Raw genomic sequence first — 15,212 nt, 5'->3', positions numbered from 1 at the left:
CCCCTAAAATTTACAAAATGGCATTTTTTCTGTTTTCAATTTTGCCCCGCAAATAAATGTTTTTATTGGTTTCACCCTAGATTTTGTGGTGAAATTATTAATGATATTACAAAGTAAAATTGGTGGCACAAAAAACAAGCCCTCATATGGGTCTGTAGGTGGAAAATTGAAAGTATTATGATTTTTAGAAGGTGAGGAGGAAAAAACTAAAGTGAAAAAATGAAAAATGGCCCAAGAGGGAAGGGGTTAAAGGGAATCTGTCAGCTCCATATCATGCTCGGAGTGGAGATTGGCACATAACTGAGAGGTAGAAAAACAAATAATACCTGTCTTTTAGTTGATGGCTGTTTACAAAGTTATAAAACAGCATTTTCCTTTTAAGCTAAAGTGTCATAGAGGTGGTGCTGAGCTGTATCATGCACACCTCCTCTCTCCCCCACCCCTCCCTGCTTGGCTCTGAGCCCTGTACCTCACTCACTCAGTCAGGTTAGGAAGAAGGTGCCACAATTCAGCAACACCTCCTTGACACTTGACTTCTGAGCATGATAAAGATCTGAAATATTATCTTTAATGATACCTTTTAATGTCTTGTTGGTTGACTTTGATGCTTAATGGTTAAAGCTTTCAGATAATGACACAATTTCACAGATACATGTATGGAAGAGATCTAGTTATCACATTGGCCTAGTACTTTAGACCATCTCCACAATCTGTTCTAGCAGTGTGTCAATATGTAAAAAGAGCAGATGAATAATGCACATATCTTTGGATGTGGAATGGTGAGATAAGATCAGAGGCTCTTATCACACCTCGACTTAGTTGGGAAGTAAGTGGAGTCGTTCATCATTGTCACTAAGGATTAACCAGAAGAACAAAAAGCTGCATTATTTTACCGAAAAAGCTCATTAGCCTTTGATTTTGAGCCGCCCCAGCCCCAGAAGTCTCTCCTAAAATCACTAACTAAACAATCATTAATCCCTTCCATAGAAAGGCATTTCAGTACACAGTGGTTTAAAACAACCAATGAATCCAACAGGAAGTAAATATATCCCTCGGTTAATCAGTAATTCTAAGCCGTCCGTCTAATTGATGTCATTCTTGCCTAAAAGTTGGGGTATGCGTTCTCATGTTCTGCCCTGGTGTGAGCGTCTGATAGTCATCTGCTGCTCCTTAATTATAGAGATTTAGCCAGTGCTGATCATTGGAGTCATTGTGTATTGTTTATGGCCTACACATTGCTGAACAGATAATGCTTTGTACAGAACGGCAATGAAGGCATGCCAGTCCGGAACAAAGTCTTAACTGTTCACTTAAAATAGAGCGATTTTATTTAATAAGGGACGTGGGGGTGGATACATTGAGAAGACTGTTACTGTATAATGACTCAGTTTTATTAAAGACTCCTAGCAATAGTATCTTTAGGATGCTTTAAAATGCTTTAAGCATCTGGCCATTATCACTATGATGACCTAATAGAGGGATAAAAATTCTAAAATGATTTATAGTCAAGTTTTTACATTCATTTTTACTTCTGTTTGAACACTTCCTTAAAGGGGTACTCCGCCCCTAGACATCTTATCCCCTATCCGAAGGATAGGGGATAAGATGTCAGATCGCCAGGGTCCCGCTGCTGGGGACTCCCGGGATCTCCGCTGCGGCACCGCGCTATCATTACTGCACAGAGCAGACTCGCTCCGTGCATAATGACCAGCGATACAGGGTCCGGAGCATCGTTACGTCACGGCTCTGCCCCTCGTGACATAAGCCGTGACGTGTACTCTCTCTTCCTTAAGACAGCCATTTTTCAGCTCACACAACCCAAAATGACGTGTGTGAACATAGCTTAAAGGGGTTCATTTAGTTCTGAACGCTGTGCGCTCACTGCGGAGGTCGGCCGCGCCCCTTGTGATGTCAGGCCACTCACTCTCAATGCAAGTCTATGGGAAGAGGCGTGGCCTGATGTCACAAGGGGTAGTGGTCAACGCCCGCAGCACATGCACAGTCTTCAGAACTAAATGTTCCCATCGCTGGCCAGTGGAGTACCCCTTTAAAGGTATTGCTGTGCCATATTAGACTAATGATGAAGAATTCTGGAATTATATCGATCGTACATAACTATCCAAGTCTAAACATTTATAGGCAGATAAACCTGAGAAATATCTAAAAAATAGGCCGTTTCACTATGGCTCTCTAAATGGAGTTAGTGAGTATTATTACAGAGATAACTTCAAGGATAACATTTTCATGCTCGGTTTAGTTTAATGAAAGAATAACATTCTAGCTGCTCTATTTATTCATAAGACTTTCTGCAGTTGGATGCCTTCCATTTCCTTACTTTTTAATCTTATTCCTTTGTACTTTAGGAGACCAGTCTTTCTGTATGCTTTACTCTTTTATTAGATAAATGTTAATATCCTTCAGTAACCACTATGTATGTCAAAATACTTTATCTTCCCCCTTATCAATAATACATTTTCGCACAATAAAATGGTCTCTCTCAGACACTGTTAGATGTCAGATTATAGTTAAATAGCAGAACATAACTATGGGGTCTTCTGAAGATCAAAAGTTCATTTATGTAGAATTTTAGCTTGAAATTTCTTTCATCGAGATTCTTAAGAGCTCAAGTGTTTAGTGTCTCCCTCCCAGTTTTGATCTTTAAGTAAGAGGAGTTTAAGTGCCCCTCACTGGAAGGATCTTTGTAGTGTACGGAGGGAAATCTTCCCAATTGAAAGGCCCAGCAGGAGATCCTGATCACTGTGGGCATTGTGCGCCATCTTTGGGGGTTTGTTGGAAACAGAAAAGATGCTTATTGTTGAGGCAGTGGGGTTATATTAACTCCAACGTTCATTATAATTGCATATGATCTACATAGTTGAAAAGCCCATCTCTTCTTGTGACGCTGATATGTTTATAAGAAAGTTCACACAAGTTGAGTGACACAAGTTTAGAGCAAACATCTGAATAAATAGTAACATTCTTTTAGCATATTACACAGCGTAAATAACTAAGGTGTTTTATCCCAGGCCTACGCCAAACATATCCATAGACCCATATGCAAAAGCTTGGCCGTACCTTTATGTTACTTCATAGGAAAACACTGCTGTGTTTTCCTTCACAGATGGATAAAGTATAAGGAAAATGTATAGTACCATGTACCACAAATATCTATTTAGAAAACATTTGGGGGAAATAAACAAAAACGGTCCAGTGGTAAATGTTTTTGTTGCCAATAGCAACCAATCAGTACTCCACTTTCATTTTGCCAGAGCTTGTTAAGATATGAAAAGCTGAGCTGTGATTGGTTGTTATGGACAAAACACTTATTTACTACTTGACTGTTTCATTTTATCCCGATGGTATTTTTTTTTAGATTATTACATTCCAGTGCTAAGTTATGTGTACAGTGGGTACATAGTAGTTTAACTCAAAATCTATTATGTTATTTACTTATGTGCAAGGTATAAAAAAATGTGAAATATGTTTAAGAGGATAAGAGATAAGATGTCTGATGGTGGGGGACCCCGCGATCTCAACTGCGGCACCCCAGACATCCGGTGCACAGAGCGAACTTCACTCCATGCCGGATGACTGGCAAGACGGGGCGGAGGCTCGTGATGTCACGTCCACGCCCCCTCACTGCAAGTCTATGGGAGGGAGCGTGACGGCTGTCACTCCCACTCTCATGGACTTGCATTGAGGGGGCGTGGACGTGCCGTCACAAGCCTTCTGCGCTACACCCAATGTTCTAAACGAATGCTGTGGGACCCCCGCGATCAGACATCTTTTTATCTTTTGGATAGTAGATAAGATGTCTAGGGGTCGAGTACCCCTCTAACATGCATGCTTTCTGAAACACAAAAAATGTCACTTATTTTCTGGCTAAGACCACAGTTTTAAATATTACTATTTTTTTTTATTCATTCTTAGTATTTTTTTGTTAACATTTGTTACAATTTTATTTATTTTTTTCATTTTTATTTTTTCAGCTTGTGACTGTGACTCAAGAGGGATTCAGACCCATCAATGTGACCGATCCACTGGACACTGCATTTGTAATGAAGGAATAGAAGGAGTGCGTTGTGATAAATGTGCACGTGGTTACTCTGGCATTTTCCCAAATTGTATTCCCTGTCATAAGTGCTTTGCCCTCTGGGATGTCATCATCAAAGAGCTCTCCAACAGGACAAACAAACTTTTAGACCGTGCCAATGCTATGAAAGTCACTGGAGTTATTGGACCGTACCAAAAAACCATGAACAGAGTTCAGGAAAAACTGGAAGAAATTCAAACCATTATCTCCCAAAACCCTGCCACACAGCCACTTAAAAACATTGACAATCTTTTTGAAGAGGCAGAGTAAGTAAATGATAAAGGATATGTACATGGGCTGAGATGTAAGGAGGCCTCTTTTATTTTGAAATCAAACAATTGTATGATAATTCACAAGACAAATCCATCTAAAGCTACTCATACATATTAGTTAGAAATTGGTCCAAAATTGTCATGTATAACTAGTACACCTAATACTGTAAACTGCTTAAAAAAAAAAAAGTCAATACATATAGCATTTTTAGCAGGAACTGTCTGAAAATGTGGCAGATCGGCCCTATATACTATCTGTTGTCTAGATATTTTTTATGGCCAGCTGGACTTTGTTGCTATTTAGCATATTAGATGATCAGAGTATTTACACTTGATTTACCTCTTAGATGGGCATAAAGCTACCCAATAGGAATGCTGATCTAGTAGATTGACGCTTGTTATAAGGAGCCTATACAGGGGCCGCAAGAACAATCACTGGATTGTTCATGGAGCCTGTCACTTACATTACATTGACAGCTCCACATCCTTTGTTTACACGGAGAGAAAAGCGGCAGTTTAATGATCATTTCTGGTGCCCAGTGATATACAAAGAATCTAAGACACCGGACCAATGTTTACAAGATAAAATTCCCTGTTACTATGAACTCATTGAAAATTGCCAAAGTACAACGATGTTCTGGCCAATATGACCTTTGTTAAAGGGGTAGTCCACCCCTAGAGATCTTATCACCTATCCAAAGGATAGGGAATAAGATGTCTGATCGCTGGGGTCCCATCACTGGGGACCCCCTCAATCTCTGCTGCGGCACCCCAGACAGATCTCTGCTGCTGCACCCCAGCGATGCAGGGTGGAAGCTCATGACCTATTGGTCACGCCCCTACTCGTGACATCACTGCCACATCCCCCTATGCAAGTCTATGGGAGGGGGCAACTGGGTATGACCGTGATGTCAAGAGCCTCTGGTGCTGTACCAGATGCTTCTAAACGAACACCAGATGCAGCAGGGAGATCGCAGTGAGTCCCCAGCAGCTGGACCCCCGCAACCAGATATCTTATCCCCTATCCTTTGGTTAGGGGATAAGATGTTTAGGGGTGGAGTACCCCTTTAAGCCAGAAGAGAATTAAAAGGCACAATCCCAGTGATCAACCTAGGAACAAGCATTTATTGGTTGTTTGAACGAAAGTTGTTTTGTCCCGCATGAAAGACCCCTAACACATTGAGCTAAGTTACAGCTGTATTTCTGTTATCTTACAAGGAAACTGAAGTCTGAAGTGTCAGAAAAAGTTAGAGAAGTAGAACAGAAGCTTGCACAGATCAGCCTCAATGGTTCAGAAAAAGTGGCTGTCCTGCAGGCAGATGCTGATGCTGTCAGTAAAGCACTAAAAGAGCTCGGAGAACAACTGGAGTACATGAAGATTTCTAATGTTCGTGGTAGGTCTCACAGTTACATTTTAACTATTTGCATGAATGACAACACACCATAAATGACAATCCACCCCATAATACTTGCCTCCATACATAACCTATTTGTGGCTGTCTTATTATAAAGACAGACATTTAGATTCAGGATTCACAGTATGTTCTCTCTTAGCAAAAATAATATCAAAAATCTTGACCTGTAATAACAAGGAACATTTATAATGATAAAATAACAAGATCCATAACATACTTGCTAGACTTAGTGTATACATTCCCCTTCTACTGTAAGTGCTGTATGCTATCTATACGAGTTGTTTTAATGGAAGCAGAGAAGCATAGCGTAAGTAAAGCCAAAAACTTACCATTCGTATAAAATCGCTGTCTGGCAGCTATATTTCCCAATTTGACTTTAATTGGGCATGTTTTAAAGGGGTTGTCCAGTATTACAAAAAAACGTTGCTACTTTTTTTTTTTTGCTTTGCAAAATCCTATTTGCATATCCACAGGTTGTGTCTGGTATTGCAGTCCAGCTCCACTGAAGTAAATGGGACTGAATTGAAATACTACACACAACCTGTCGACAGGAGTGGTGCTGTTTTTTCAAGTCTTCTAACACTGGACAACCCCGTTAACTAATCTAGGTGTGCCATGTGTTCAATATGGTGATACGTGACTACTACACAACTCTGAAGTAACACAGGACCCTAGTTTTCCCAAAAGGAAAAGCCATAGACTAGTTGTCCTTATTGGTGGAGTGTTCATTTGGGAGTGCTGTACTCACACATATACTTTGCTATGTCTACAGGAGCTATGGACAGCATCAATAAATATTTCCAGATGTCTCTAGAGGCAGAAGAAAAGGTTAATGCCTCAGCAGTCAACCTTGATAGCATTCTTGAGCACTCAGCCACTACACGGAGGGAAGTGGAAGATCTTATGGATGAAAAGGAAACCGTTTTTAAGCAAATACAGGATGAGCAGTCACGGATTTTAGATGAACTTGCTGGTGAGATCCAGAATTTGGACCTTTCTTCTGTGTCTGAAAAGGTATGTTCAATGGCCCTATACCTAGAACTAGTAAGAGGGGTTTCCCTGGTAGATCAGTGAAAACCTTAAAACCTAATTTATGATATATTGTATTAATGGATTAGATTAGGAGGTCCCAGCAAACGTTTGACTGTTCATTGGCAGACTATAGTCTATAAATGGATGGCAGAATGTCTAGTGGGATTTGAGTCCCTTGTTGTCCAGCTTTATTTTGATCTATGTTCAGACCTAGATTTATCCCATAAAGTCTTATGTTTCCATAGGTTTACTGATATATATAATTTTTTTTTTTTTTTTTTTTTTGTAGACCTGTGGAACCCCAATTGGTGCATCATGTGAGTCCCAATGCGGAGGGCTTGGTTGCACTACAGAAGATGGCAAGAGAAAATGTGGAGGAGAAGGCTGTGATGGGTTGGTGACTGTGGCTCATAATGCATGGAAAACAGCTATGAATTTTGATAGAGAGATTCTGAGTGCTATGGCAGAAGTGGAGGAACTCTCTAAACTGGTAAGTGACATAACCAACTTGATACAGAACTAGAATATCCAGCTATGCCCTTGTATGTCATAACTGGACATTAACGAACACATCCGGTGTTGTCTAGTTACCTTCTAACACTAAAGGTGTACTTACGTACAGTTAGTATTTGCAGACTTGTAACGCAAACTATATGCACTTTATTTGTAAATTATCTTACAAGAAATTATTGTTACATTTACAGAATTATCGTTTCAGATTCGTGAACTGGATAGTTGAAGCATAAAAACTATAAGAATTTGCATTACCCATCTATTCATTAAAGCTCATTGTGTTAACAAATCATAAGCGCTATCGCATTGTAATTTTGGCATACTTAGGGCACTTTTTAAAACATGTCGAACATCATAATTGTGGTGTACTAAATGTCTACTACTCTTGACACTATTCACATTGCAGAAACATTTCCTAAGTAATGTATATTATTTTCCTCTTTAAGGTTGCTGAGTCGAGGCTGAAGGCAGAAGAAGCCAAACAAAATGCTCAAGGAGTTCTCAACAAAGCAAATGCAACAAAGGAGAGAGTTGACAAAAGCAATGAAGATCTAAGGAATCTAATTAAACAAATAAAAGACTTTTTAACACGTATGTATTCTTTTTCTCTACATGCAGAGTGGCAAATGGCAACTGTTAAAGTTATCCACTAAAATGTTTAATGTAAACAATGTGCCCAGGCTGCATAATAAAACGAGAAAAAGAAAAAAAACAACTTCTACCAGTAATGGCTACTTGTCTTAGCCACTGCTGCATTTCACAGAGCTACAGACACCATGCAACATCGTCCGTCAGCCAATCACTGACTGGGATGGAACATCTCTGTGGCCAGTGACTGATATAAAAACAAAGCATGTCGGAGGCTGAGACTACCAGGGAGCAAGGGAGACATGTAGAACCTTTTTTGTTTTTATTATGCAACCTGGGCATGTTGGTTAGATACAGTTGGATGACCCTGTTAAGCCAAGTTCACCCTCTGGACTGTATTGCTTTTCCCATAGATGGCAATGCATTTTGGAGAAGATCTGCCTAAAGTTCAGCTCAGAAATGCATTGCCATCTATGGGAAAGGCAATGCAGTCCACATGGTTCTAGCGCCACCTGCAGGATATCTGCCGGTAGTTCCGTCTGGAGATTCCAGTGTGAACCTGGCCTTAAGATGCCTGCAGATACTTTATTGTGTGATTCTTTGAACAAATCTTTGATTCATTTCTTAAAATATATTTGTAGCCTAAATTTAATTTTTTGGGTAATAGAAATAGAGGGAGATTACTGCAAACTGTTAGGCCAGGAAGCACTGAAGAAGGCGAGAGTCTTGTACCATTGCACTGGCAGATTCAGTCACTATAAGCTGCAAAATATTATATAAGCCCTATAAACACTGTAAAGGGATAGATGACTTCATATGGTCTTGCCATACAGACAGTAGAATGGGCTAGCATAGCACTGGTTTAAAGAATTTAATCATTTTTTTTTTTTTTTTTTTACTACCAGAGGATGGAGCTGACTTAGATAGCATTGAAGCTGTTGCCAATGAAGTTCTGAAAATGGAAATGCCAACCACTCCTGAGCAGTTACAGGCTTTAACTGAGGATATACGTGAACGCGTGGAAAGTCTTTCTGGGGTGGAAACAATCCTTCAACAAAGTGCTGAAGATATAGCCAGAGCAGAGTCTCTTTTAGAAGAAGCCAAACAGTCCAGGTAACAATTGTGACTATATTGGTTATAAAAGTTTTTTGTTTAGTTTTTCTTTTTTGTATATTTAGTGGGGATCCATTAATGTATTATGGAGCTCAGGCATCACAAGCTGTCCTGCTTTCTGTTGATAAATCTAAAGGGCATGTGCACAGATATCAAATTTAAAGTAATAATGTGGTCATCTTATCCCATATTTACAATCGCATAGTAAAACTTCATTGACTTCAGCTTAAAAAACATTGTATGAGCACTTGGTAAGAGAATGACTTCCTAAACTCTTGAATTTTGTCTTGAGGGACTCCCATTTCTCCTCGTCATCTTTGCAATATTTTTTCACCTTGATTGGAGTCACCTGTGATAAATTCAGTTGATTGGACATGATCTGAAGAAACACCGCCCTGTCTATATAAGGTCTTACAACTTACAATACATATTAGAGCAAAAACCAAACCATGAGGAAGGAAGAGTTGCCAGTAGAGTTCAGAGCCATAGAACTGAAGTAGGGAACAAACAAATTCTGCTGCACTCAAAGTTCCCAAGAGCACAGTGACCTCCATAATTCTTATATGAAAGAAGTTTGGAGCAACCAGGACTCTTCTTCGAGCGGACCGCCCCACTAAACTATGTAATCGGGGGAGAAGGGCCTTGGTAAGAGAAATGACCAAGAACCCATTGGCCACTTTGGCTTTACTCCAAAGATCCTATGTGCAGAAACTTTCAGAAGGTCAATCATGACTGCAGCAGTCCCCAATCTGGGTTTTTTTTTAGAAGCGTTGCCAGAAAGAAGCCTCTCCTCAGTAAAAGACACATTAAACATGTCTGGAGTTTGCATTTAACACTTAAAGGACTCTCAGACTGTAAGAAACAAGCTTATCTGGTCTTCAAGTTTAAAGTATTAAAGTTTTTGGCCTCAATTCTAAGCATCATGTCTGGAGGAAACCAGACACTACTCATCAGTTGCCCATAACCATCCCTACAGTAAAGCATGGTGGGGACAGCATTATGCTGTGGGGGGGGGGGGGGGGGGGGGGGTTAAAGCAGCTGAGACAAGAAGACTGGTCAGGGTTGAGGGAAAGCTGAAAGGAGCAAAAAAACGAAGATATTCTTATACTCTGGACCTCAGACTAAGGCTGGGTTCACACCATGTTTTTGCAATACAGTTCCTGTATACGTTTACAATTTGAAAATTGGACGGAACCATATTGAAAACCATATGCATTGACTCTCCATTGAAAACCATATGCCAAAAGATGCATCAGGTTGTGTCCTTTTTGCATCCTGTAGGTTTTTTTTTTCCAGGACCCAAAACCATAGCCTACCACGGTTTTTGGTCCGGTTGAAAAAATGTATTGAAATGTATACGTTTTTTTTTTTTTAACATGGGAGACAATGGGAACCGTACAGAACCATATGTGACTTTGCACAGTTTTTTTTTTCTTGGAATTTCAATCAAACAAGTAAAACTTTATTCATAATGGAGTGAAGTTAAAAACTTATACTTTTTTTTTTTTCTTAAACGGATGCAACCAGACATGATTTTTTTAAAACTGTATACGGGTTAAAATTTGTACACACGTTTTGATACAGTTTAGTCCTGTTTTGAGGAATCACTTTTTCATCAAAAACCCAATACGGAAACTGTATTGCAAAAACGTGATGTGAACATAGCCTTGGCCAAAGGTTTACCTTTCAACAAGACAATGGGGGAAATTTATTAAAACCTGTCCAGAGGAAAAGTTTCCCAGTTGCCCATAGCAACCATTCAGATCTCTTATTTCATTAACAAGACCTCTGCAAAATGAAAGAAGAAATCTGATTGGTTGCTATGGGCAGCTTTTCCTCTGGACAGGTTTTGATAAATCTCCCCCAATGACCCTTGGCACACAGCCAAGACAAGGCAAGAGTGGCTTAGGACAACTCTGTCAATGTTTTGAGTGGCCAAAACCCTGACATGAACTCAATCAAACATCCCTGGAGAGAACTGAAAATGGCTTCCACTGATGGTCACCATCCAACCTGGCAAAGCTTGAGAGGATCTGCAGAAAAGAATGGCAAAAAATCCTTGAATTCAGGTGTGCAAACCTTTTGACAGTATACCCAGGAAGACAGGAGTCTGTTATTGCTGACAAAGGTGCCTTAAAGGGGTTATCCAGGAATTGAAAAACACAGGTAATTTCTTTTCAAAACTGCTCTCTGTTTGTCTCAAGGTTGAGTGTGGTTCTGCAACCTAGTTCCATTGAAGTGAATGGAGCCAAGTTGTAATACCACACACAACCTGGAGACAGACAGATTGCGGTTTTGGAAAGAAATTACCTGTGTTTTTCTTTTCCTGGATAACCCCTTTACTGAGTAAATGGTCTGAATACTTATGTTAAAGGGGTAGTCCAGTGGTGAAAAACGTATCCCCTATCCTAAGGATAGGGGATAAGTTTCAGATCGCGGGGGGTCCGACCGCTGGGGCCCCCTGCGATCTCCTGTATGGGGCCCCGGCTCGCTGGCCAGATAGGGCGTGTTGACCACCGCACGAAGCAGTGGCCAACCCGCCCCCTCAATACATTGCTATGGTAGAGCCCGAGATTACAGAAGGCAGCACTCCGGCTCTGCCATAGAGTTGTATTGAGGGGGCGTGTCAGCCGCCGCTTCGTGTGGTGGTCAACATGCCCCCCTTCCCACGGGCTGTCGGGGCCCCGTACAGGAGATTGCGATCTGAAACTAATAATTTTTTCACCACTGGACTACTCCTTTTAAGGCAATATTTTATATAATATATATATATATATATATATATATATATATATTTTTTTTTTTTTTCTTTTTTTTTTTTTCTTTCAATAAATAATCAAAGACTTTTAACATTCTGTTTTCATTTTGTCATTCTGGGGTATTGAGTTAAGCATGATGGAGGAAAACGTTAATTCTTTTTTATTTAGTCTACAAGTCCTCAACCTATCAAAATGTGAAACAATTGAAAGGGTCTGAAAACTTTTAGAATGCATTGCAGATGGACTGTATTTTATAATAAGGACAACCAGAATAGTTCAGGCTTTATCCCACGTATAAACATTTTAAATTAACTTTGTTTTCTTTGTGATCCCAGCAAATCTGCATCCGATATTAAGGCTACAGCTGACATGGTGAAAGAAGCCCTGGAGGAAGCAGGCAAAGCCCAAAGTGCAGCTGAAGAAGCCATTAAACAGGCCGATGATGACATAAAAGGAACAAACAACCTACTCACTTCTGTAAGTTAAAAATAAATTAGTTTTATGCAATAAATCTGTTTTTTTTTTGGCTAATCAGGACTGGCACATAAGGACTTAATTTCATTCAAGAAAACCACAGAAATCTTTTTATTTCTAACAATCATTTTTGTTAAAAAATCAAAACAAAAAACATTTATATTTTTTTTTTCAACATTTTATATGGCCCTAATATGATTTTTTTTCACTTATAGATTGAATCAGAAGCTGCAGTATCAGAAGAAACCTTAAATAATGCTACCCAACGTATTGCAAATCTTGAAAAAAGTCTTGGAGAGCTACTAAAAAAGTCAGCTGCCAATTCTGCAACATTGAATTCAATAGAGAAATCTACAGAGGATGCTAAAGCGAAAGCAGACGGCGTAAAGAAGGTTAGTTCATGAATCACGAGAAAATATTTGTATTTTATTTTTCTGTAAAAATGTCTCCTTTATTGTGAGAAAAGTTGCATGAATTCCAGAGAGCAGAACAAGAAAAGTAAAAGTTTTTTTTATTTCTTTTTATATATTTGCTTATAGAATAGAAAATCATGAGATGCTGCTCTATATACAGACTGACAGGCATAATGCCGAGATGCTGTGGAAAATATATACTTAGTAAGGCTGCATGCACACCACGTTTTTGCAATACAGTTCCTGTATCAGGTTTTTGATGAAAAACTGATTCCTCAAAACCTGACAAAACTGTATCAAAACGTGTGTACAAATTTCAACCCGTATACGGTTTGAAAAATGATGTATGGTTGCATCCGTTTTTTTTAAAGAAAAAAGTATAAGTTTTTAACTTTTCACTCAATTTTTAATAAAGTTTCACTTGTTTGATTGAAATTCCAAGAAAAAAAACTGTGCGAAGTCAAAAACCGTATGGTGAAAACTGGATGGAACTGTATGCTCATACGGTTCTGTACGGTTCCCATTGACTCTCATGTTAAAAAAAAGTATACCGTTTTATACGGTTTTTCACCCGCACCAAAAAACGTGGTAGACTATATGGTTTTGGGTATGGATAAAAAAAAATGGACAAAACCGTATAAGACGCAAAACGGACTAAACCGGATGATGCGTTTTGCCATACGGTTTACAATCTGAAGTAAATGCATATGGTTTTCTATACGGTTCCGTACGGTTTTTAACTTGAAACCGCATACGGGAACTGTATAGCAAAAACGTGGTGTGAATGCACCCTAAGAGATTTAAAAATGTGTATGTTAGAAAATGGTAGTTTCCTATTCAAAACACAGAAAATAAATACATAAAAACCAAAAGTAAATCCTAATATTAGAAGAAAAAGGGGTTTTCTTTGAAACATCGTACACCTGTCCATTAGTTGTGTGTTAGGGTATGTTCACACTGCGGAATTCCGTGCAGTGGACATTACCATCAGTGTGAACGGGTCTTCCGCAAGCAGAATTTCAGCAGCGGACAATTCCGCCACTAACTAATTGTTCTGCGCAAAGAAAGAACATGTTCATTCTTTGCGCGGAAGTCCGAGCGCACTGCATAGACGTCAATAGTGACGGCGCAGTGCCGCGCGGTCCTACCCCCGAAGTATTTTCGGCAGTGGCATTCAGCGAGCGGAGATTCTGCAGTGTGTACATGCCCTTAGGGTATATTCACACGGTAGAATATCCACACCAATTCCACGTCTGCATTTATTTGGGTGGTTTCTGACTTGTGCGGAATCGCATGCTGAAATTCTGCAGTGTGAATGGGAGGGCGGAATCCCATTGAAGTCTATAGGGTTTTAATTTGATGTGGAATTACTGCCGTGTGAATATAGCCTTATACTGCATCTCAGCTCCACTGTTGATGTGAATAAAGCTGACACGCAGTACTGCATAATACTTGTGGATGGGTGAGGCATTTGTGTTAAGAGGATGCAACCATGTTTTCCTTGTCCTGGACCAAACTGTAGATCTCCTTTACACACAGTCATTTTGCAGTATTTTAAACAGTAAATAAAAAATAAAATGGTAACAAAAAAAAGCCATTCTTTTTAAACGGCATTATGCAAACATGCAAACATGTTTTTTTTAAACATTTTTCCCTAAAGTTTTCAGTTGCTATTGTGAATCCTAATTAAAAAAACACAGAAATCCACATACTTTTGTACGTGGTGTTTTATATTTCACTGTAGATACTGACATGTACTGATGTAATCTCTCCAACCAAGTGTCTACTAGAACAGATTGTTCCCAAACAGAGCCCTGTCCAGATCTTCTTTGTATTTTAGGCTTCATTACTTGTAAAACTTAAGTCTTATTTCTAACACAATGTCATATTTTTGTGTTTTACACACATTGGGGGAGATTTATCAAAACCTGTCCAAAAGAAGTTACTGAGTTGCCCATAGCAACCAATCAGATCGCTTCTTTCATTTTTGAAAAGGCCTCTGAAAAATGAAACAAGCGATCTGATTGGTTGCTATGGGCAACTCCTCTGGACAGGTTTTGATAAATCTCCCCCATTGGTATTGCAGGAATAGAGTATATTGTTTGTTATAGCGGCAATTTGATGACTGTGTTGGAGCCTGTACAGTATATTAGACACCACAAAATGCATCATGAGTGCCCTCTAATGGTGGTTTCCAATATTGCAGGTTCTGGATGACGAACTTAGTGATAAATATAAGAAAGTTGAAGATTTGATAGCAAAAAAAGCTGAGGATTCCTCAGAAGCCAGAAGGAAAGCAGAGCAACTTCAGAATGAAGCTAAAGCCTTGTTATCAAAAGCAAACAAGAAACTGAACTCACTAAAAGGTAAATATTTGTTTTCTAACTATGACATGACCGTTTCACAGATGCATTAGCACAGTCAAATAAGCACACCAATGATTCCTTTAAAGGGGTTATCCAGCATAAGGTGATTTTAGTACATACCTGGCAGACAGTAATGGACATGCTTAGGAAGGATCTGCGCTTGTCTTGGGGCTA

The 15,212-nt window shown here is 39.4% G+C and overlaps 1 protein-coding gene across 3 annotated transcripts in view; it reads left to right on the top strand.

Moving 5' to 3' along the window:
* The window catches only part of LAMB1 (laminin subunit beta 1), a 54,544-nt gene that overhangs the window by 35,526 nt on the left and 3,806 nt on the right, over positions 1-15,212 (top strand). For all 3 annotated transcript variants that reach the window (XM_056573636.1, XM_056573635.1, XM_056573637.1), the window contains 9 exons: positions 3,990-4,359; positions 5,584-5,759; positions 6,553-6,794; positions 7,102-7,302; positions 7,772-7,916; positions 8,819-9,026; positions 12,121-12,262; positions 12,475-12,651; positions 14,879-15,038. In XM_056573636.1, the coding sequence (XP_056429611.1) occupies positions 3,990-4,359; positions 5,584-5,759; positions 6,553-6,794; positions 7,102-7,302; positions 7,772-7,916; positions 8,819-9,026; positions 12,121-12,262; positions 12,475-12,651; positions 14,879-15,038 (1,821 nt within the window). The remainder of the gene's footprint in view (positions 1-3,989; positions 4,360-5,583; positions 5,760-6,552; positions 6,795-7,101; positions 7,303-7,771; positions 7,917-8,818; positions 9,027-12,120; positions 12,263-12,474; positions 12,652-14,878; positions 15,039-15,212) is intronic.

The sequence above is a fragment of the Hyla sarda genome, chromosome 4, assembly GCF_029499605.1.
Source record: "Hyla sarda isolate aHylSar1 chromosome 4, aHylSar1.hap1, whole genome shotgun sequence".
Taxonomy (NCBI): domain Eukaryota; kingdom Metazoa; phylum Chordata; class Amphibia; order Anura; family Hylidae; genus Hyla; species Hyla sarda.
Note: the sequence above shows the minus strand (reverse complement) of the source record. Positions and strands in the feature narration are given on the sequence as shown.